The sequence below is a fragment of the Hevea brasiliensis genome, chromosome 7 (genome assembly GCF_030052815.1).
Source record: "Hevea brasiliensis isolate MT/VB/25A 57/8 chromosome 7, ASM3005281v1, whole genome shotgun sequence".
NCBI lineage: Eukaryota > Viridiplantae > Streptophyta > Magnoliopsida > Malpighiales > Euphorbiaceae > Hevea > Hevea brasiliensis.
This window is the reverse complement of record NC_079499.1, coordinates 104,438,851-104,462,202: the sequence shown is the minus strand read 5'-3', so window position 1 is coordinate 104,462,202 and position 23,352 is coordinate 104,438,851. Positions and strand designations below refer to the sequence as shown.

Sequence of the window (23,352 nt, the reverse complement as noted above, 5' to 3'; positions counted from 1 at the left end):
AGTTACTTTTGAAAAACCAAACCAATTCCTTCAGTTCCCATATTGGCTGAGACAAAGAGAAGATATCATTTCAAAAAGCTAAACCTTTGTGACGAAGGCTAGCTAGGATTTCAGTGCTGGTGTTGGCCTGTTAAACCCATATTAAAAAGTAATATATGGAAAAGAAAATTAACTATTTGGTGTAGCTATCCATTCCTTAGGTGCAATTCTTGGCTCTCTATATAGCTATAGGGTCCTTTCAAGAAAAGAAAGAGAATCTCAACCCTTGATCATTTGAGGCGTAGCTATAAGTTCAGCCACCCTCTAGCCTAGCTATCTATTTTCAATTCATTAATTTCTCATTTCCTTTTAAATACTAAATTTTTTGCATCACACTCTCTCACAATCCTTGGCATGTGCCTTGCAGCTTCTCAAAGTTTCAGAAATAATCCCCAAAGAGGCAGCCAAACCCTTAGTGTTGGATACTTTTATAGTGTTGCGTAATCGTTTCTGCGAGTCAGAAACCACTTCAAGATCCCAATAGAGCTACACAGATATCCTCTCTTTCTCTTTAATTCTTTGTTTGTAAGGAAATCCCACAAAAAAACCTAATCTTTTTATCATGGATATCAACCCTTCTAAGTTCACAAACCACACTTCAGACCTTGAAATGTCCATGGAAAACCAAATCTTCCATGACCAAATTCCTTTCAACTCATATTGTCCTGCAGGTTACTCTCTCCAAACACACCAAACACCTTCTTCTTCTTCTACTACTCCCATCCCCATCTCAACCTTTCTTGTTGACCACATAGGCATAGGAAACGATCACATGGAGGAAGTGGAAGAGCCAGAAGAAGAGCTAGGAGCCATGAAAGAAATGATGTACAAAATCGCAGCTATGCAGCCTGTAGATATAGATCCAGCAACAATTCGCAAGCCCAAAAGACGAAACGTAAGGATAAGTGATGACCCCCAGAGCGTAGCAGCACGTCATAGGAGAGAAAGAATAAGCGAAAAGATGAGAATTTTGCAAAGACTTGTTCCTGGAGGAACAAAAATGGACACTGCCTCCATGCTAGATGAAGCTATTCTTTATGTCAAGTTCTTGAAAAGACAGATTCGCTTACTCCAATCTAATCAAAACCCACCATGCATTGGAGGCTGGAAACCTCTTGTTTCCACCACATCGTCCACCCTTGAGTCTCCGGCACCAGCAGGCCCTGGAAACGCTTTTCTCAGTAATGGTGGTGACCCTGCAGCTATGTGCTTCAATCATGAGGTAATAAGTGATTAGAGGGTAATTATTAAGTGTTAATTATTGTTGAAATTGTGTAAATGATTTAAGAAGGTGTCATGTGTGAGAAAAAGTTGTTAGGATATTGTTGACTATAATGGCCTGTGGAATAATAATCATAACGGTTGGCTCCAGTTACGTACAACCATATACATATATTATATAATAAGGCCCATGGATGGTGAGGGTTGGCCGGAAAGTTTGTTTGGCCGACTCTCTTCCGGAAATAAAACAGTGACGTGAGAAAACTTTTTCAATATTCTCTCCCTTTCTCACTACATACACATTTATATACATGCGCGCACGCATACAAAGATATATACATATTCATAAATTATATAAGATTGATTATGATTATTAAAACTAAAAAGAAATTATATATCATGTGTATATATCCGCATGCGTATACGTATATCTCTTATGAATGCTTGAAAATGTGAGATTTCTCTTATATTTGCTTATTGGGGAAATGGGAACATGATTAATTAGTGAGATTGTAGAGAATTGGGAGAATATTATAGCTATAGCCGCTAGTTATTGTCTACCAATTTGGCATGCAGAGAGGCAAAGAGTTAAAGTATTAACTAATTAAAACCCTAGGTATAGATGCAGTCTGCCCATGACAAAGATCAGAAGAGCAAAATAATAATAATATTCACAGAATACTCAATTCTCTGCTATATATATAGAACATTGCTCTAGTTCTTACTCATCATGGAATAAGTTTCTCTTTCTCAATCTTCTTTTTCTAATTATATGAGATTTTTTTAATTCTTTTTTTCCTTCTGCATGTGTGTGTTAATTTGTATCCCTTTCATTGGGTTAAGTTTATTAATTTTATTAGATATAACAAAAACTATATATTAGTTTGATACTTACTTAAATATATATACTTGAACTTTATTAATTATTGGCATCCCATATTTTTTTCCATCTCATACCTCTTCTTATTTTTAGTTTTACTATAATTTTCACAATTAGATTTATAATTTTTTTTTATAACATCTAAACATATACAATTTATTTATCTAATTATTTCACAATTTATTATCTTTATTTTTTAAAATTTTTTTTAATGATTTTATCTAAATAAATTTTAAAAAATAAAGAAAAATCTATATAATATATAAATATGTAAATGAGAGAGGAACGTTGAGATTTTAAAAAATACTCATAATAATTTAATGTTATAATAATGAAACGAAAAAAATTTATTTTTAATCGTAATTAAATCTTCAATTAATTAATTAATTAATTTTGTATAGTCTAGTCTTATATGGTGCAAAGTGCAGGTTACAAGGTTGCTGTGGATAAAATCTATGAGTGTTTATGTCATTACCAATTGTTATCTTAGATTTTTGGAAATTAAATAATCTATAACGTTATATTATATATGAAAATATAGTAAGAAATTACATATATATATATATATATATATATATATATATATATATATATAAGTTAAATAATAAATATGTATAACGACTAAAAATAGCGTGCAACGCACTATTAATTAAAAAACTAATTCCTAAAAGTGTTTAAATGGTATGTATGATGGGAATTATAAAAAAAAAAAAGTGATGGGTAAAAAAATATAAAATGCATAACGAACCAAAAAATAAAAGTTCAAAACTAAATTAGATCGAATTTTTTTTTTTTTAGCCTTTAATTTGTTTTGTATACACTTGAATTTTTTAGATTAATGGTTCTCTGGTAATATGATCCTAAATTAAGTAGGTCTAATTAAAAAATTGTAGAGTTTAAATTATGGCACCTTTTTAATTTATTAATTAAATCTTATCCATGTTTTTAAATAATTTATAAGTATTTTGTGTGAAAACCCTCACCCCTAAACTTGGGGAAACTTTATAATAAAGCCATAATTTTATAGACTATAATAAATAAAATAAATGCTTCATTTTATAATTTCTCATAAAGTTGAATTTTTAATTGAATGATTTTTTGATACATTACAGCAGGTTTTTATTATTTTCATCTATACCTTTTGAATTGATACTTTCACTTTCATGAGCATCGCTCCTAATTAAGATTATTGAAAGATAAATATTTGGCAATAAAATTAAGTAGTCAATGCAACTGTTATATGTACAACAAAATTGTATAATTTTAATGATTGATTATGATAAGATTCACATAAAACTCTTATAATCAATAGTTATAATATAATTATCTTATATATAATGATTATATTTTAAAATTTTTAGTGAATACAACTCGATATTATTATTATTATTATTATTAAGCTTTGTTCAACAATCCCTCCTTCACATGGACCATAATTTATATATATAGATATTTAAATAATTTTTTTTGAAGTTATTATTTTAATTCACAATAAAAAATTATTTTTTTTTAATTTGGCTAATCAATACATTAATGGAAATTAAGTTTTCAAATTGAGATAAATTGTGAAAACTAAAACATTTGAATATAATTAAAAAAAAAAAAAAACAGAAAAGGGGCTTTTTCTATCATCATATAAACTAAATCCTTGTTATATAAATTTTAAATTAAAGTCATTTTTTTATCATATAATACAAATCCTTGTGTATTAATGTTAACTTGGAGACACTATAAATCTTAATAAAATAAATAAAAGTATAGGTAATAGGTCTCTCCCATGGTTATTAGGCATGGGCTCAATGCATATGTTTTAAGTATGGTGGCCAATCATCAATAGACATGTAGGTTAATGACGATTAGTATACTACAAATTATAAACACAATGCAAGCCTCTAATTGAATTGTGCGAAAGAATTTTTGAAAGATACAGAACCATAGGCAAGAAAGAAAAGAGGAAGGCCAGTGAATGGTTGTAAAACTACTCTAGCCCCAAAAAGCCGTTTATTATGATGGAACAAAACAACTCCATTTGCAAGCCACACATTAGGACGCAAAACTAAAGCACAAGCTCTACAAATTAACACTATGCAGGGAAAAAAACTCAAACTCAGCCCTATGTAAATGTAAGGGAAAAACTATGATGAAACTGCAGCCACAAATAATGAGGTTATTATGATGGGGCACCTAGATATGAGGCTAATCGGAGTATGTCGCTGAATATTCCTCCAGCGGTCACTTGAGCCCCAGCACCAGGACCGCGGACTATTAGTGGTTGTTCCTTGTACCTTGTAGTAGTGAAAGCTATGATGTTATCAGAACCTGATAGCTGTGCAAATGGATGATCTTTCTTATACCTTCGCAACTCAACACGCCCTTCTTGCCTCACCGCATCCACCACCCCAACATACCTCAAGACCTTTAGATTACATGGAGTAATTAAAAAAAAAAAATTCAAAAAATAGGTGAAATGCAAAGAGAGAGAAGTTTTTCTCTTGCTTTTAATTAAAGCTGATTTAGGGTGCATGGCATAATTACTCTCACCTTTTTAACCTTCTATTGCAATTTCAAGCCAAGACAAGAAAAAGAACCAATCATCATACAAATGATAGAAATGGCCCTTCCATAATCCTAAACTGAACCCAAAGAATTCACCTATAAAAAAGGTTCCAAACTTCCCATTGTCCCTCGATTGTCCATCAATTCCTTTAAAGTCCTAAGGCAAACAATGTTTCCATAGATATCTGGAAGTAAATTTATGAGCACCAAGTAATGGATACTTCTTTCTAAATGATTTAATCGAAATCCTGAGCATTCTTTGAAATCATTATTGTGTATAAATTGCTAATTAAGTTGCCAGTCAGAATTATGACACTTCAAAAATATTTAGAGACTAGCAGAAACATGCACTTACATCACCAGCATCCTCTGCTTTTTGTCTTTCCTTAGCCATGTCTTGGTCAAATTGCGTAACCGCTTCATGAACGCTCGGCAGATGCACTGGCCTGAGGTGATAATCAAAACCATCACATCAAAGAAAACTAATATCTTAAGTCCAGTGTGCGTGAGATGTAAAATATTTGTAAAAAAATTATTAATAATAATAGTAGTAGTAGTGTAATTAAAAAAGAAATATCAACTTACTCTCAATGGTTCAGGCACAAGACTTTGAACAGGGATATCAGAAAGTTCTAATTTCAAACCAGATTCTCTTGCAAGAATTATCACCTGCATATGCAATTGTATTTATCAAGAGAAAATGGAATAAAACACAGTGCAGAGGAGGTGTTTGATTTGGCTTATAAGTAGGTCAAACCTACTTATAAGTAGAAAGTCATAAGTAGATTAGTATTTGGTTTGATTTATAAGTTTAAAACACTACTTAAAATAAGTCAGAAGTCACAAGGCATCAGGACTTATGACTTCTCTACTTATTTTAAAACTACTCTTTGATCAAATAAAAGATTATATTATCCTAATAATTTTTAAAAATATTAATATTATCATCATTTTAGCAACCACAACACTCAATATTATATCCTTTTTGGTCATTTTAATAAATTAATTTCCTTTTAATCACCTTTTAACCAAACATTTAAACTATTTAAAAGTTAAATTTAAATAGTTTTACTAAACAATTGACTATTTATTTTTAGATTAATTTATAAGTTAAAAATACTTTTTAAGTCAAAAACTAAAAGTAAGTAGCCAAACGAAACACTCTCATAATAAGTTTATAGCAAGTCATCCTGCCTATTTCTATCACACAGCACATCATGGGTTTGTACTAATTGATGGTTGACGTTGACTGCTAATAAAATCAGTAATTAAAGAGTTCCTAAGTTCCCAACCCATCAAACCTAATCAAATCAGAGTGGAAAGGAACAATGATGCACGTACACCGACCCTTTAACAAAATTTGACTGACAAAACAAGACTCAAACAAAGCCTCGCTCAATCACCCATCTGTGAGGAAGTGTATTTTCTGATACATTACCAATAATACAATAAGACTGACATGAAAAGGCACTTAGATGGATGACAAACGGTAACATGTTGCCACAAACTCATCAAACAACTAATCAATTAGACGAAAAGAGCATAGATATATGGTACCTTTCTGGCAACATCCGTTCCAGATAGATCATCCCTTGGATCTGGCTCAGTATAACCTGCCTGCTTTGCTTCTGCCACTACCTCACTAAATGATTGTGTGCCTATGAAATTGTTGAAAATGTAACTCAAAGTTCCACTGTGATGACAAATCATGACAAAAATGTTAGTATTAATATATTCACATAGTGATATTATATAATATGCAATAGTTAAGAAACACTAAAAACATGTTTTAAAACTATATAATGCAATCCTTGAGCTAGATTTTCTGGCTGCTAAGAAAAGCAGACAGTACTCACCTAAAAATTCCTTCAATTTGCAATATTTTATCTCCCGTTTCAAGGAGACCTCGTAAAGTGCTAATAATTGGAAGACCAGCTCCAACAGTTGCTTCATAAAAGTAATGTGTATAAGATTGGCGCTGAAGAGCTCTCAGTTTTAAATACTGGATTATACCAAGAGAAAAATAAAAAGATCATTGAAACTCCAACATAATGCATTTAGCAGAAAATTAGAACAAGAACACCATAGTGTAATCAAATATTAAATATGAAGACCTTAAGATCATCCTCCTTCAAGGTGTTTTCTCCTTTAACTATTCCTATACTTTCAATAATATATCAATTCATGTGGGTAGCAAGGAGATTGAATCATGTGAAAAGCACGATTAAGGGAAAAAAAAAAAAACTACATCTCTTTTAAGTGTTAATAACATCAGCACGTTACCTGATCAAGTGGCCCTGAATTTGCCTTCTTGTTTGGGGTTATCACATGAATTCCTTTTCGCAACCAATCATAGTAACAGCTCGCAACATTAGAGTCAGCTGTGCAATCTACCAAAACAGTATTTGGAATAAAATGGTTCCCATGCACATGGTGAGTGAATTTCTCCAGGTCAGCTATTTCACCATTCTCCTTCATAAGTTCTCTCCATCTTGACAAATCAATTCCACTACAACCATAGACAAAGGAGCTTCAGAATATTGCTCACATGCAAGTAACTCAAGTATGTTTAATGATTAACTTGACAGAACAAAGACAATGTTTGCCTGCTCACGAGTCACAACAAACAAATGTATCATCTCCACTGATGGTGATAGCCATATCCAAGCAGACAAATGTATGCTTTCAATGTCACCAAAAGTTACATGTGCACATCTTTTCCCAGAACTCAAAGCAAGAGAACATTGTAGAACATGAGCCTCAATCAAGATGTTTGCAGTATTGGAACTATGGGTCACTGATAACCACAAAAATTGGATTACCCAATACATGTCAGATCTGGAGAGAAGGTTTGTGGAATTATTAGTACATTGTGAGAGGGGTTTGGATAAGAGCTCATGCATGCCATCTTTGAGATCAGAAATGCAGGCATGCCCTGATAAGTGATAATGGTATAATGGTACATTAATACTAAAAATCCTCACACATCTAAAGTATCCTATCCATAGAAAATGTTTAATCCATTTTTCATAGTGGCTCTACCTCATTTAAACTTCTACAGTTGCAAGAGTATTCAAACTGCCATGATAAGAAGTGACCAAAGTTCCACCATCAGGCCAATCACTTTAGCAAATCCTTGCTAGCTCTCATTTTGATCTCTATAGAGCTAAAATCATCTATGCAGATTCATTACTTGGTTCATTTCCCATTGAAACAAACAAGGGTTTCCTTCATTGTCTAAAGGATGACAAAAATCAGTCTCAGAATTTATCTGGGCTTTATTTCAATGTTTCTTAGAATTAATATAATTACAAGTTGATAAAGATGTGATTCATGCAAAATCAAAATCTGTTAAACAAAATTCATCAAACCTTGACTTGATTGATTAAGCAAAAGTTTTTTTCAGTAAGATGTAGGAATTGTGATTATGTTTACTCTCTCAACAGAAAACAAAGCAGTCATGTTATATTGAAATATCCTATACACAGTATTATCTATACAGGCAGCAACTTAGGAAGCATGAAGCTTATGCCTTACACTTCACTCAAAAGCATTCCCCTTGAGCCAGTGATCCCCATGACACGCAAATCAATGTTAAATTCTTCCTTAAGGACTGCTGCCTACAAAGAAATCACAAAATTTGTTTAGATTGAATTGGAGCATTAAAATTATAACGTAAAAGTAGACCAATTTTGTCAAATTTGAAGAGAAGGAATTAGCAGATCACATTTCAACCTGTAGCATGGCTACCCATTTCAAATTGCAACAAGAATTGAAAGTCAAGGACATCTTTACTGACTTATTATAATGTATTTCAACTTATCATAACCTTTAGTCATTGCATCTCCCAAAAGCTACTTCATTTTCCTCCATGCAGGTCAGACTTTACAGAGGAAAAGAAAAGGTAAAAGCCATTGACATCACAAAGGTTAAGTGGGACCTAAGTAGATGATACCATAACCTTCTAGGGACTCCTATCTTTAGCCAGAGCTAAGAGACAAATGAATTGTAATTCATGAAGATTAAGAATTGCAAAATGATCCAAACGCAAAATCCTCAGAGATCACATCTATTTTAGATTGAGAGAAATAAATTGTAATTCAAGAAAATAAAGAATTGCAAATAATTATCCAACCACAAAATCCTTAGAGATTCAGTCTATTTTGGATTAAGGTTCAAAACTGCTTCTTGGAAAAACACCCTTTTAGATGTTGTTGGAAAAAATTTGTCACTATTCATAATAGCTAACAGAAGATATAACCAACAATATGGAAGCCCTTATACTTAAGTTGGTACTCTATGAACTATTTTTTGATTGCCAACAGCTAAGTGAACTAATAGAAGATATAACAAAAAAATGTACCTGATCTCTGAGCTGATCAAGTAATGTGCCACCAATCAAACCAGGTCCAATAATTCCCATAGCTATTGTGGTTTTTGAAAGATAAAACCTTGAGTGTACCGCCCTTAAAGCCCTTATACAATCTTCACGCTTGACTACGACAGTAATATTATACTCAGAACAGCCTTGGGCTATGGCACGGACATTAATACTTGCCTGTATTAAATAATATTTCAAACTTCAATCACATGAATGATCGGGAGCCAGAGGGGGGAGGGGGAGGGGAGAGAGAAATGAGATTCATAATAGAATAATATGATAAAATTAATTAATAGTTCATCTAAATTTGACCTTAGCTAGGGCATTGAACAGAGTAGCACTGACTCCAGGAGTACTAGCCATTTTCTGGCCAACTGCTGCTAAAATGCTACAATTTGGAACGATGGCAACCTGAGAACAACAAAGTTACTTTGAGAATTATTGTCAGAAAAAAAAAGGACCAAATTCATTAGGCTAAAAAATAAATAATACATGCTCATACATGTAAAAATGGGAAGAAAGCTATAAATCCCAGATAAATAAGGAACAAGCTAAAAAATTAACCTATAATAATGAATAAGGAACTAAAAATATAACCAGCTTGATAGGGAAATGGGTGTAGCTGGGGTTGCAGATAGAGGAATTAGAATTCAGGGCTGGTTGATATATTCTAGAAGGAGCAAGAAGAAACCAGAAGCAATGTAAGCTATTATGTCAGCTCAGCCAATTCAGTTGAAGAATACCCAGAATGCATGTGAAGCAGCAACCATAGGGAGCTATATCTAGTAGAAGAGAGTGAGAGTGTAGGGCATGAATTGAGTAATTTGTATTTTCCAGCTCTATGACGCTTGGGGGGCAGTGTTTCTACTGCTGGGGAGTGAGGATGGTATTATCTTGTAACCACCTGGACCCTTTTGGGTATTTTAAATAAAAAAATCTCTATCTTCTTCCTACTACCATTTTCTTGTTTTGTTCTTTTGTGTAATTTCTGGTCTGCATTTTCCTGACTCTATTAATTGGTCCCACCTGCCGGATCCACAAACCCATAATGGAAAACAGATTAGACAAGATAGAGGGGAAAATGGCTTCTCTAGCACAAAACCTAACTCATTCATTGGAAACAAGAGAAGAACATGAACATAATCAACATTATACTCGCCGCATTACTGCAGATGCAGGGGATGACAGTAGCAGTGGACAAAATTGTTGCCAATCACCAGCTTCAACAGCCAACCAATGTGGAGGCTGCGACCATTCACATGGGTGCTCAAGATTGACTTTAGGAGGAATTTCCATTCATCCCAAGGAAAGTTGAAATACCCATGTTTACTGGAGACAATCCACAAGGGTGGATTGAGCATGTGGAGCAATAATTTGCAACATATGGGACTCGCGATGATACAAAAATTCTTTTGGCTATGGTCAAAATGGACGGAGCACCGCTTCAACGGTTGAGTGGGTTTCGTCAACAAAACCTGTTCCCTGCCTGGGACCAATTTACTCTGGAGCTATTGGGGCATTATGGCGGAGATGCAGGGGAGCATCAAGGGTCTGCTTGTGTATAGCACAAAGCAAACAGCCAGGGAGATGGAAAGGACATTTCACATTGCTATGCAGGTGAAGCCAAAAGACTCTTTCCAATTTGTGTTTGGAGAGTCGGCAGGGAATAAGACGACATGTGATGGGTTTGTACTGTGGATTGCTTCTGTTGGGATGAGCCCATTTTCTACCAATAGAATCAAAATATATTATGAAACGGAAGAACCAATACACATGAGCTCGCAGTACTTTGCAAACCCACCTCCTAAGTTGAAAGTTGCTTTTGAAATTGGCTAAGTGTGGATTTTGCTGGGTGAGGTTAGAAATTTCTAACCATATGAAATTGTTGGTTGGCCCAATTCAAACCAACTCAAGGCCACCTCCAAAACCCCCACATAGAATCCTAGAGAAATTTCAAAACCTCAGTCTTTCATCTTATTCGTCCATAATTTTCTGTTCTTCATCTGCTTTATTGCTATTGTCCATCAAACAAAGAGCCTCGATACAACAATATCGATTCACTACTGATGGGAACCTAGAGATCAGGGCAAAGTGGTGGCTAATGGAGACCGACGATACTCTTTCCACCCAGATGGCGCTGAAGCTATTTTCAATTGATAGAACTTTTCAATCAAGCACAAGGACAATGAGGGTAAGTATTACTATACACCCAATTACATTGATATTAGATGGCAGAGATGGCCAAAATTGGGCACCTCACAAAATGGGTCACACCATATAATGTCGGTGGGAAATTTGGTGGGATTCTAAATACTAGGTTATCGATTATTTTGTTTTAACAAAGAGTAATTTCTATGTAATTGTTCAATACACATTGAAAATATTTTACTTGTTGCACAAGAGGCCACTCGCACAAATATGTCCATTTTAATTAATGCAGAAAGTAAAAAGGAGGGGTAGGATGATTTTATGAAATTGGCTAGTCGTATTCTAAGTTCTGCAAAATTTCCATTTGCATGGAGTGATGCATCATCTGTTCTGAGTGCACACGTTTTTATGTTCATCAAATTTATGAATGCTACGTTGGACGAAGATGATGTTAGGTAGAAACCCTAACAACAATTATTTCAGAGTTGAAATTAAGAGAACAGAAAATTAGAAGAAAAAGAGAGAGAGAGAGAGAGAGAGAGAGAGAGAGAGAGTGTCGAGAATTGTAAGGAAGAAGATAATATTGCATTGAGAATTTGAATGAATCTTTACAATATCTCACAACCCTATTTATTGCCACTTTCCCTCCAAAAACAACTGCCTAACCACTTGCTACAATTTCTCCAACAACCTATAACAGAAAGCTATTGCAATTTCAACTACCATCACAATTAATTAATCAATTCACTTATTCTTATACTTCCTTCTTTTGTACGTGACAATACCCCCATCTCGAGAACATTCTTGTCCCCAAGAATGTATGAAAGTGGGAAATTGGGCTTGGATGAATGACTGATCCTCCCAAGTAGCATCCTCTAATGGAAGATTAAACCATTTGACCAGTCCTTGAATTACAGCCTGACCATTCCTTGTAATGGTTATGGTTTGCAAAATCTTCACAGGGGCCACTATTATTTCATTCTCCAACATTTGATGCTGTAATTGTGGCACAACATTGTCTCCAAGTTTTCTCTTAAGAAGCGAGACATGGAATACAGGGTGAATAGCAGCATTAGGAGGAAGCTGTAACTTGTATGCCACTTTGCCAATCTTCTGCAGAATTTGAAATGGTCCATAATACTTAGCAGCTAGCTTTAAATTCCTTCTTAAGGCAACAGATGTTTGCCTATAAGGTTGAAGCTTTAGATATACCACATCCCCTACCCCAAATTCTCTCTCAACTCTACCCTTATCAGCTTGCTGTTTCATCCTGTTCCTAGCTTGCTCCAAATTATTCTAGAGAACATCATTCAACTGCTACCTCTCCTGAAAAAATTGGTCAACAGCCTGAACTGGTGATGCAAAAGAAGGAATAGCAAGTAATGATGGAGGGTAATAGCCATATAAGGCTTCAAATGGAGTCATTTTTATAGCAGAATGGTATGAGGAATTGTACCACCACTCTGCAAGTGGCAACCACTAAAACCAGGCTTTGGGATGTTGATGAGTCATGCATCTCAAGTAGGTTTCCAAACACTGATTCAAACGTTCTGTTTGGCCATCACTTTGAGGGTGGTAAGCACTACTATAAGAAAGAGTAGTGCCCAGCCGCTTGAAAAATTCTTTTCAAAACACACTTGTAAATACTTTATCTCTATCTGAAACAATTGTGACAAGGGCACCATGAAGCTTACAAATATGTTCTATAAAGACCCTTGCTATAGAAGATGCAGTAAAGGGATTAGCCAATCCAATGAAATGGCCATATTTTGTATACCTATCAACCACCACTAGTACAGTATCCTTACCTCCAGACTTAGGAAGCAGCTCAATAAAATCCATAGTGATGTGCTACCATGCCTGAGAAGGTATTTGTAAAGGCTGCAATAACCCAAGGGTAGCGAAAGTCATTCCCTTACATTTAGCACATTCTGCACATTGTTGTACCCATTGCAAGACGTCAGTCTACATGCCAGGCCAATAAAAATGTCTCTACAGCCTACTATAAGAATTGTGAATGCCGGGGTGCCCTCAACAGCACTGTCATGATACAATGATATTAATTGCTTCCTCAAATTACCATGACCACCAACATACAATCTATTGTTGCAAAACAACAGCCCTTGCTTCAACTGAAACTTGGAATGAACCTTACTATCCAAAGAAAGTTGAGTAATTAAATCCGTAGCCTTAGAATCATTAACATAGCTATTAAGGACATTAGCCATCCAAGTAGGAATGATTTCAGAATGAGCAGCAGATAATTGATTCACAGCAGAATGTGGCCTTCTAGACAAAGCATCAGCCACTCTGTTCTCCACCCCTCTTTTATACAAAATTTTATAATCTAAACCCAAGAGTTTAGAAATACCTTTCTGCTCTAAAGGTGCTTGATACTTTCATGATCAGTTTGATGAAGAAGGGACCTTGCTCAAGGTAATGCCTCCATTTAGTGATGGCAAAAGTGATTGCCAGCAACTCTTTATCGTATACAGAAAGGCTTTGATTCCTAACCCCAAAAGCCTTAAAAATATAGGCAATAGGGTGTCCATTTTACTGTAATACAACTCCCATACCATAGCTGTTAGCATCAGTTTCAATGATAAATGGTTGAGTAAAATTTGGTAATGCCAGAACAGGAGCAGAAGACATAGCTACTTTTAATGAGTCAAATGCTTGTCTAGTAACTTTAGTCCATTGAAAGTTGTCCTTCTTTAATAAATCTGTAATAGGCTTACTAATCACCCCATAATTTCTAACAAACTTCCTGTAATACCCTGTCAATCCCAAGAAACTCCTCAATTCCTTGACAGAAGTTGGATAAGGCCAAGCTACCCTAGGCTCATTTTTTAGTGTATCTGTAGATACTCCTTTTTCTGAAATAATATGCCCTAAATAATCAACAAAATTCTTACCAAAAGAGCACTTAGACATTTTAGCAAAAAGCTGCTGCTCCTCCAACACCTTAAAAACAGATTCCAAATGTTGTAAATGGGATTCTAAATCAGGGCTGTAAATGAGTATGTCATAAAAAAAAACAACAAACTTCCTAAAAAATGGTTGGAAAATTTGGTTCATGAGGGCTTGAAAGGTAGCAGAGGCATTAGTCAACCCAAAAGGCATGACTGTGAATTCAAAATGTCCATGGTGGGTTTTAAATGCAGTCTTGGGAATATCAGGAGGATCCATTCGAATTTGGTGATATCCAGCCCTTACATCAATCTTAGAAAACGGTTTTGCTCCATGTAATTCATCCAATAGATCATCTATGATAGGAATAGGAAATTTATTCTTAATGGTGTGGTCATTCAACTTTCTGTAATCAATGCAAAATCTCCAAGTTCCATCCTTCTTCTTAACCAATAAAACAGGGGAAAAAAATGGACTAGTGCTAGGCTGAATAACTTTGGAATTCAACATTTCAGTCACCAACTTTTCAATCTCATTTTTCTGATAATGGGGATACCTATAAGGTCTCACATTTATAGGTTTAGTATCAGGTTGTAATGGACTATTGTGATTATGACTTCTAAAAGGGGGTAAGGAAGTAGGTTCAGTAAAAACTTGAGGGTATTTATGAATAACTTTCTGAATATCAAGGTGAATATCACCTCTGTTAGCTGTACACAGAGTAGTAGCACCAGCAAAATGAATTCCAACAGCTTGCTCTATCAAATTAACACAGAATATGGAGACTGGAAATCATTTTCCTTCCTATGCAACAACTGCTTCAAGGAATTACATTCTTGAAGGCTACCAGGTTCCATCCCCTCTTTAATCCCTTGCAAAATAACTAAAGTATCTCCCTTTTGAAATGAGATTTGCAATCCCTTGAAATCAAATAAAATTGGACTCACACTTCTCATCCAATCTACTCCCAATATAACATCAAATCCACCCAACTCCAAAAGTCTCATAGGAAAAGAGAAACATTGGTTCTGAGTGTGCCATTGAAATGAAGGACACATTGTAGAACTTAGTAATTTCCTTCCATCAGCTACAATAACCACTGACACAGGTGCTTGCACCACTAGAAGTTTTAAATCTTTGGCCACTTTTACATCCAAGAAACTGTTAGTGCTCCCACTATCCACCAATATAACTAATTGCCTATCCTTATGTCTCCCCATCACCTTAATTGTGTCTACACCTCGACTGCCTTCCATAGCATGGAGTGATAGAGTCATTTATGGTTGTCCTTCCCCAATTTCCTCACCTTCTACCACTTCTTGATACTCTTCCTCCAATTTTTCCACTCCTTGTTCCTCTAATTGAATGGTCATAGCAGTCTTAGATTTACACTGATGACTAGGGAAGAACTTTTCCCCACATACATGTGAGGTTTGACCGCCTACTTCTTTGAGTTGGAAGCAAACCTGATTTAGATGAAGGTAGAGGTAGTGAATTACTACTGGCAGCAGAAGAGGACTTAGCAGTGGTTGCATAAGGTTTTTGGTTGTGGTTGTTATCATTTGGAGGTTTTGGTGGATAAGAAAGTGGTTGAGAAATTTTGTAGGATTTGTATGAAGAAGAAGATGCAAAATTAGGCTTATAAGCACTATTGTACCCAGATCTTGGTAGAGAAAAGGCTTTACTATTACATAGCATCCACTGCTCTTGTAGTCTAGCTGCTTCAAAAGCATGAGCTAGGGTTGTAGGCCTAACCATTCTCACCAATGGCCTAATTTCATCCCTCAATCCTCCAATGAATCCAGAAAAAAAAATAAGCTTCTCCTAAATCAGGCATAAACCTCTCCATTCTCACCCTAAGATCCTCAAACCTATATTGATATTCCCCAACACTACCCTCTTGCCTTATTCTCATAAACTCCTCAACTACATCCTCAAAACCCTGTTCTCCAAATCTATTACATGCTGCTATCTCAAATTCTTCCCAAGATCCACTAATTTTAGACTTATTCCAATTTTGAAACCAAGAGTCAGCTCTTCCTACCATGTACAAGCTTGCTATTCCCACCATCTTATCTTTAGGAACCCTAAAAACTTCAAAGCACTTGAAACACTTCCTAACCCAAGCCCTTGGCTCACTTCCATCAAAAGTTACTAATTTAATCTTAGGAAAAATCTTTTACATTGCGATTCCATAACAAAATCAGAACTACCCTGATCTCTAGAATGAAGATTCAGAGTTTCCTTTGGAGCTGTTAAAGAATTCTTACCTGTCACTCCATTAGAATTCCTTTCATCAGAGTTGATGATTTCTTTCCCTTTTTTCCCAAAAAACCCTAACATTAAGGTTTCTAATCTTCCCACAGCAGTCTCAATTGCAATTTTATTCTCGGCAGCATCTTTCTTGATTCCCTCTTGTAGCTTCTTGAAGTCATGCTTCAGAATTTCCATTTCCTTCCTGGTCTCCCGAGATTCCCCTTGCAACAGACCCAACCTTTCTTCCATTTGTGCCATCTTAACAGCATCTTGACCCACCACTGCTGATTTGGTCATGGTTTGCGACTCCAAAGAACCAAATTGCAAATGAAACCCACCCAGTTTTCAAGCTCTGATACCAAATGTTAGGTAGAAAAGCTAACAACAATTATTTCAGAGTTGAAATTAAGAGAATAGAAAATTAGAAGAAAAAAAGAGAGAGAGAGAGAGTGTCGAGAATTATAAGGAAGAAGATAATATTTCATTGAGAATTAAAATGAATCTTTACAATATCTCACAGCCCTATTTATTGCCACTTTCCCCAAAAACAACTGCCTAACCACTTGCTACAATTTCTCCAACAACCTCTAACAGAAAGCTACAACAATTTCAACTACCATCACAACTAATTAATCAATTCACTTATTCTTCTACTTCCTTCTTCTGTACGTGACAGATGACTACATAATACTTGAGCGAAGTACAACTAAGGCTTTATACCAATGGAAACAGACGCTCTGTTAAAACATTACAGCAAAAGGATGATATAATTGTCATCACAACATGTTTTTCATTGACATTGATAAAGCTAAAAGCAAAATGGATATGAGCAATAAATGACAAGTTGTTTGTAGAAGCAACTGAGCAGATACTTCCACTGGAATTTGTTGACACAATTGGCACTGCAAATACCATTATTGGTGTTGATTTTCATTATCCTTATGAAACAACCTGGATGGACTTCATTCAAATTCAGTTTCCATATCTCAGCCTTGAGGACAAGGCTGATCTTCAAGGGGTCAGCAATGATAGGAAAATGGGTGTAGCTGGGATTGCACTTAGAGGAATTAGAATTCATGGCTGGTTGATATATTCTAAAAGGAGTAAGAAGACACTACAAGCAATGCAAGCTATTATGCCAGCTCAGCCAATTCTGTTGAAGAATACCCGGAATTCATGTGAAGCAGCAACCACAGGGAGCAATATATAGTAGAAGAGATTGAGAGTGTAGGGCATGAATTGAGTAATTTGTATTTTCCAGCTCTCCGAAGCTTGGGGTCAGTGTTTCTACTGCTGGGGTGTGAGGGATAGTCTTATCTTGTAACCACCTGGACCTGTTTGGGTATTTTAAATAAAAATCTCTATCTTCTTCCTACTACCATTTTCTTGTTCTGTTTTTGTGTAATTTCTAGTCTAAATTTTCCTGACTCTATCACAGCTCATACTTGCAACTGTAAGAGACATAAGTAAAGGCTTCAAAATTCAAAGAGTTGAAATGTTGAAGCCGAAATTTTATAAATGTAATGTTGGTTCCTTTTTCTTCTGTGGCTGCTTTGCTTATTGGACTAATATTTTTCCTATGAATGGGAATACAAGAAACCTTTACCATTCTATACCATTATGGCAAAGCCAAAGACCAAAAAGAGGGGCCATACAGATCCTGTAATACTTGTTAATCAAGTCCGGCAGCACAAATAAAAATAAAAAAGCACCTGGGAAAGGCGTCCAGCATCCAAAGCTTGACGAAATCTAGACTGCAAAACCTCTGCAACAGCTTTTACTTCCTTCTCGGGCACAGCAAAGCATACAGAATGCTCGCTACTAGCCTTCATTAAATTAAATCAAACTAACATCTATGTTAAATAATGAAAGCCATCAAAACTGAAATTAAAGAATAGAAATACCTGCGATATCATAATGACATTAGCACCAACATCTTTCACAGCACTAAAAATGGCACTAGCTGTGCCAGGAACACCAGCCATTCCGGTTCTGCAAAATAAAAAGACAATGAAAATAGGGATATATATATATATATATATATATATATATATATATATATATATATATGAGTACAATGTATAACTACAGCAAACAAATGAGTGAAATACCATGAAATGGCTCACCCTTCAACATTCACAAGGGCCACATTGTCTATCGTCGCAAAACCTTTGACAGGGGAGTCCAATTTCTGGTCATCTTCGCTCACATTCATAGAAGGCTGGCAGATCATTGTTCCAGGTGAAGCAAGGTTGAAAATATTCCTTATCATGATCGGAATATCATAACGCATAACAGGAATAATAGTGCGGGGATGTAAAACATTAGCTCCAAAATACGACTGCACAATCACATAAATTTAATCTTAGAAAAATGCATTCAGAAATTTGGAACAACCCTGACAGGCATGAGAAAAGTGATTAAGTTTACCATTTCCCAGGCCTCTTGATAAGATAATGTCCTCAGTATCACAGCCTCACTAACTGCAGAAATAAAAGGGAAAAAGTAGGAATGTTTAGCATTTCATTGAACCTCATAATTCATGTCTTCTTAAGTGTTAAGAGGTACTATCTAGAATTAGACCTAGAATTAGACTGGTTCAGCAAGCAACACAAGCCAAGGTAGATCCCTTCTACAGATAAGGTGTACACCATGAACTCGCTTAAGACCTAGCACAAACCTTTTCTGGGGTCTGCACTGTAGACCCCATTAACATCAGTCCAAATAGTGACTTGTCGAGCCCTCAATAGAGCACCCATTATTGCTGCAGAGAAGTCACTTCCATCCCGCTTCAAAGTAGTTGGAATATTCTGAGGTGTGCTGGCAACGAAACCAGTTGCAACTATTGTCTTACATGGATTTCGAGAGAACCATTCTTCAAGTCTTTTTTCAGATTCCACAAAATCAGGATCAACTTGATTAGAGCTGGTAGGATTTACAATAAGCACTTCTCTTGTATCCATCCATTTACAATCTAACCCGCTCTGCACAAGAAATCTATATAATCATACTCAGAAAATTTGCACAAACTACAATTCACAGGTAATCTACATTATCATGAGCAAATAAACAGTCAACCTTTCTGACGCGACATATGATAACATCTGAGCAGACCATAACTCTCCATGTCCAACAATAAAATCAGAAAATGATTCTGTTGCATGACCAGCTGCAATAGATTAAGTTGGTTGTTAGAGGCACTAGAAGTCCAAATAATACAAGGAAAACAGACCAGCAACTCATTATAACATGAATGTGCTGATCTTGTTCTAACGGCCAGTGCACGTACACTGTTTAAAAACAATCAGTAAGTTCAAGAAGCAAATCTTGTTTCTTAATTAATAAAACCTTTATTCCTACTTTCACTTGTTCCTTAAGGGTAAGAAAAATGAAAAAGAATGCATGGTTAGAAGAAAGAAAGATCCAAATGCCAGCAATGGGAAGTTGAGGTGCATGACAAATGAGATATGATTTACCACTGGCCTCAAGAGCCACAGTTCATACAATCATAACTTAGGAAAAAAATAATAAAAATAACACAATTTTGATGAATCACTGTTCTCATAAGCACATATGCTTCTATAGGTATTAATATTCATCAATTCATCAACCACTTTGCAGAGAGAGAGAGAGAGAGAGAGAGAGAGAGAGAGAGAGAGGTTTGATACCTATGTATATTGCATGAAGCATGGCTTTGAGGTTATTAACATCATCATGTAACTGGGCCAGAAAACTAGCAAGATCTTCCCCATCAAGAAGATCTGTTGCCGTTAATCTATGCTTCTCAAAAACAGCATCAGCAGCAGCAATATAAGAATCATCTCGTGATTGTGCCTTGTAGATGAGGTCATACATCATGTCCGTCACCTTTGACATTGCTGACACAACCACCAATTTCCCATCTGATCCATCATTAACAATTACCTCAGCTACATTCTTGATTCTCTCAGAGGTTCCGACACAAGTACCACCAAACTTATGGACTGACCACATATCAACTTTTGGAAGGCGAATCTTTTCCTTGGATTCATCCAGTAAAACAGCTAAAAGCAAAGGAGAAAATTCACAAATAGAACAAACTTACTGTACCTATTATTTACAAGCTTGTATACCCGAGTTTAAACAAAAGTAGAGAATTGAACAGCTAATGTACCTTTAACTGAAGAAGAGACATGACCACATCCTAACTCCCTTCTTCCCCACTGAGAAACAAAACTTGTCCTGAAAGAAAGATCATATAAACTCTTTAGCAGCTTATTCATAAAAATAGAAAATAATTGAGCTTCTAACCTAAGAGGACAGGTCAAAACTATAGATCTGTGGCTTCCCAAAAATCCAGCATTATTGTAACCCACCCACATAATTCTTAAAAAGCCCTCACAGCAAGAAATATGTCATACTCTGTAAGTTCAAAAAGAACAGCATTCAAATATCTTGATATGGGATTAAATTACAAAAAAATGAAGGAAATAGAAAAAAAAAATTATCACAATTAAAAAAAATAAAGGAGAATAAGAATGAGCTGGATAGGAAACCAAAAACACATACTCCTATGCTGGTCAGAAAGTGAGAAGGTAAAATGTGTAAAAACAATAATCACAACTCACGGGAAGGATGTGAACAAGAATGATCACTTTTCAAAGTAGCTTCTAACCTAAGAGGACAGTTCAAAACTATAGATCTGTGGCTTCCAAAAATCCAGTATTATTGTAATGCACCCATGTAATTCTTAAAAAGCCCTCAAGGCAAGGAATATGCTGTACTTTATAAGTTCAAAAAGAACAGCATTCAATTATTGATATGTGATTAAATTAAAAAAAATACAAGAAATAGCAAAAAACAACTTATCACAATTAAAAAAAAAAAAAGAATAATAGGAATAAGCTGGATAGGAAACCAGAAACACACACTTTTGGACTGGCAAGATAGAGAGAAGATAAAATGTATAAAAAGAATAATCACAACTCAGAGAAAGGATGCGAACATGAATGATCACATTTCAAAGTAAGTTCAAGTGGACCAAAGATTAACCATAGCATCTAAAAATCATTGAAATGTAAGTGAAGGATGTAGAGCATAAGAGAAATACTAAACACCAAAAAATTTAATTTTAATGTGAACAAAAATAAAATAAAAATGCTTCCTTCCCAATGGTTAACCAATAACAAGTTTTAATGCTTTTTCTCTTTAGGTTAACTTTGTACACCAATTGAACTTGGAGCATTTCTAAACAGCATCTAGTATAATGCCTCATCATAAACAACTAACTAACCAACCACCTACCACATTATGCCACTTTCCTTTAGACATTTATTTAGAGATCTCAACAATTCATTGCAATAGCAAGAGCCACTATATTGATGAATGTAATTAAGTAATCCTATCAACAAGCTGATGCATTTCAACACAACAATCAATCACTCAACCTAATATCTTCAAGCATTTTAGTTAAGTACTGAACATTAATGAATTTAATTTTTTTGTCGATCAAATTGGCTCCAGCTCTGCAACTACATGAGCATCAACACCCATTAGTTACAGAAGAATTAACCAACGAAATAACCTTATAATTCTAGGCAATTCAACTCTAATTTCTTCTTCTTTTCCTTTTTTTTTTTCTCTTTTATTTCTGATGAGCAACATCGCATAGGCATATTAAGAATTTTATGGTTATAACGTTTTCTGGTTTTCATTTAGTAGTTTTCAGTATTTGTCTGCAACAACCTAATTACATTGAATAGCCTTTCTAAGACTGAAATAAGCTATTAATCAAAAGACGCAAAGGCAACATTACTCAAAAAGTTTATGCTAACAAGCAAAGCTATTAGAAGGATTGAAAAACTGTATCCTTGAGCTTCACAACCCTACTTCTGGCCCCATTCTCATCAAACAGCATCAAAATAGCTAAAACAGAGTTTGAACGACATCTAAAAAACTTCTTCCGGCCTTCTCAAATCTATACTATGCAAATAGCTAAAACAAATTTAGCCCAGCGGTTCCATGTTCATACTGAACAGTGAATTTGCGAATGTAGTTTTCATGGGCTGCAGCCAGAGAATCCGATCTCAACCCACTCCATAAAAAATACCATGTAGAAATTTCTTTTCCACCAAGCATGTGTCCACAGGTATTGACTTTATGCGCAAAGCAGAATGAAACCAAATAAAGAACAAAAAAAATTCAAAAACTAACCACTCGAAGTGATGTCGCTGCACTATCAAGCGATTGAGGCGGCTGGTCAGGCTGCTGTTTTGCTGGCAGGTGGAGATGCGTGGGTATGGACAAGGAAGCTGTGGGATAAGCCTTGTAGGAATTAGCTGCTGTCTCGCCATTTAGTCACTGATTCGTGTTCTCAGTACTTCTACTACTTGTACTACCCAAAACGCAACTAGAGCTAAACTGGTAAAAAACAATAAGACATAAGAGAGAGTATGAGAAGCTAGGGATTCATGTGATAATGTAGCTTTACTAGAATTCAATTTTGTGAAATTTTTGGTGATTAGACGTGTGATTTTGCTTGTTTGACGCAGGGACGAGGAAGAGATGGCAGCGAGTTTGGTAGCCGTGCAGAGCTGTGAAGGAAAGGGGAGTTTGATCTCTGGCCGCCAGGTGGAGGAAGAGATGGCGGCTATTTGGCGGCCGTTCAGTGCTGTGAATGAAATGGTAAAAGGCAAAAGAGGTCCTGCTAGAAAAATGAGGAAGAAAATAAGCACGAATCAACCCGGTGGCGAGTTACATCGTATTTGTCATTATTTTTCGATATTTAATTAAAATTTTATTTTGTTAAATATAATTAAAAAATTATCAAATTTTAATTTGATCTAGTAGATAATCATTTCATTTAACGGCGTCGTTTGCTGAGGGACATGTGCTGAGAAATATCAAGAAAATATCGACAAAGATATCAAACAGAAGGGAAAGATAAGACACACAATAAAAAGCAAAATGTCAAAACCTGAAA

The 23,352-nt window shown here is 35.3% G+C and overlaps 2 protein-coding genes across 2 annotated transcripts; one reads left to right on the top strand and one right to left on the bottom strand.

Moving 5' to 3' along the window:
- Positions 1-251: 251 nt before the first annotated feature.
- Positions 252-1,361, top strand: LOC110667140 (transcription factor HEC3). Its single transcript, XM_021827872.2, has one exon. It carries the CDS (start codon positions 602-604, stop codon positions 1,274-1,276), a length of 675 nt encoding a protein of 224 aa, XP_021683564.1. The 5' UTR covers positions 252-601; the 3' UTR covers positions 1,277-1,361.
- Positions 1,362-4,011: 2,650 nt separating this feature from the next.
- LOC110648070 (bifunctional aspartokinase/homoserine dehydrogenase 1, chloroplastic) lies at positions 4,012-23,111 on the bottom strand. Its single transcript, XM_058150432.1, is given in 19 exon segments — positions 4,012-4,556; positions 5,052-5,121; positions 5,123-5,142; positions 5,282-5,365; positions 6,254-6,389; positions 6,553-6,698; positions 6,980-7,205; positions 8,234-8,316; positions 9,060-9,254; positions 9,390-9,488; positions 18,104-18,217; positions 18,296-18,383; positions 18,518-18,732; positions 18,822-18,874; positions 19,072-19,373; positions 19,470-19,560; positions 20,060-20,434; positions 20,545-20,612; positions 22,584-23,111. Coding segments are annotated over 19 exon segments (2,751 nt in total). The 5' UTR covers positions 22,724-23,111; the 3' UTR covers positions 4,012-4,310.
- Between the last annotated feature and the right edge of the window lie 241 nt (positions 23,112-23,352).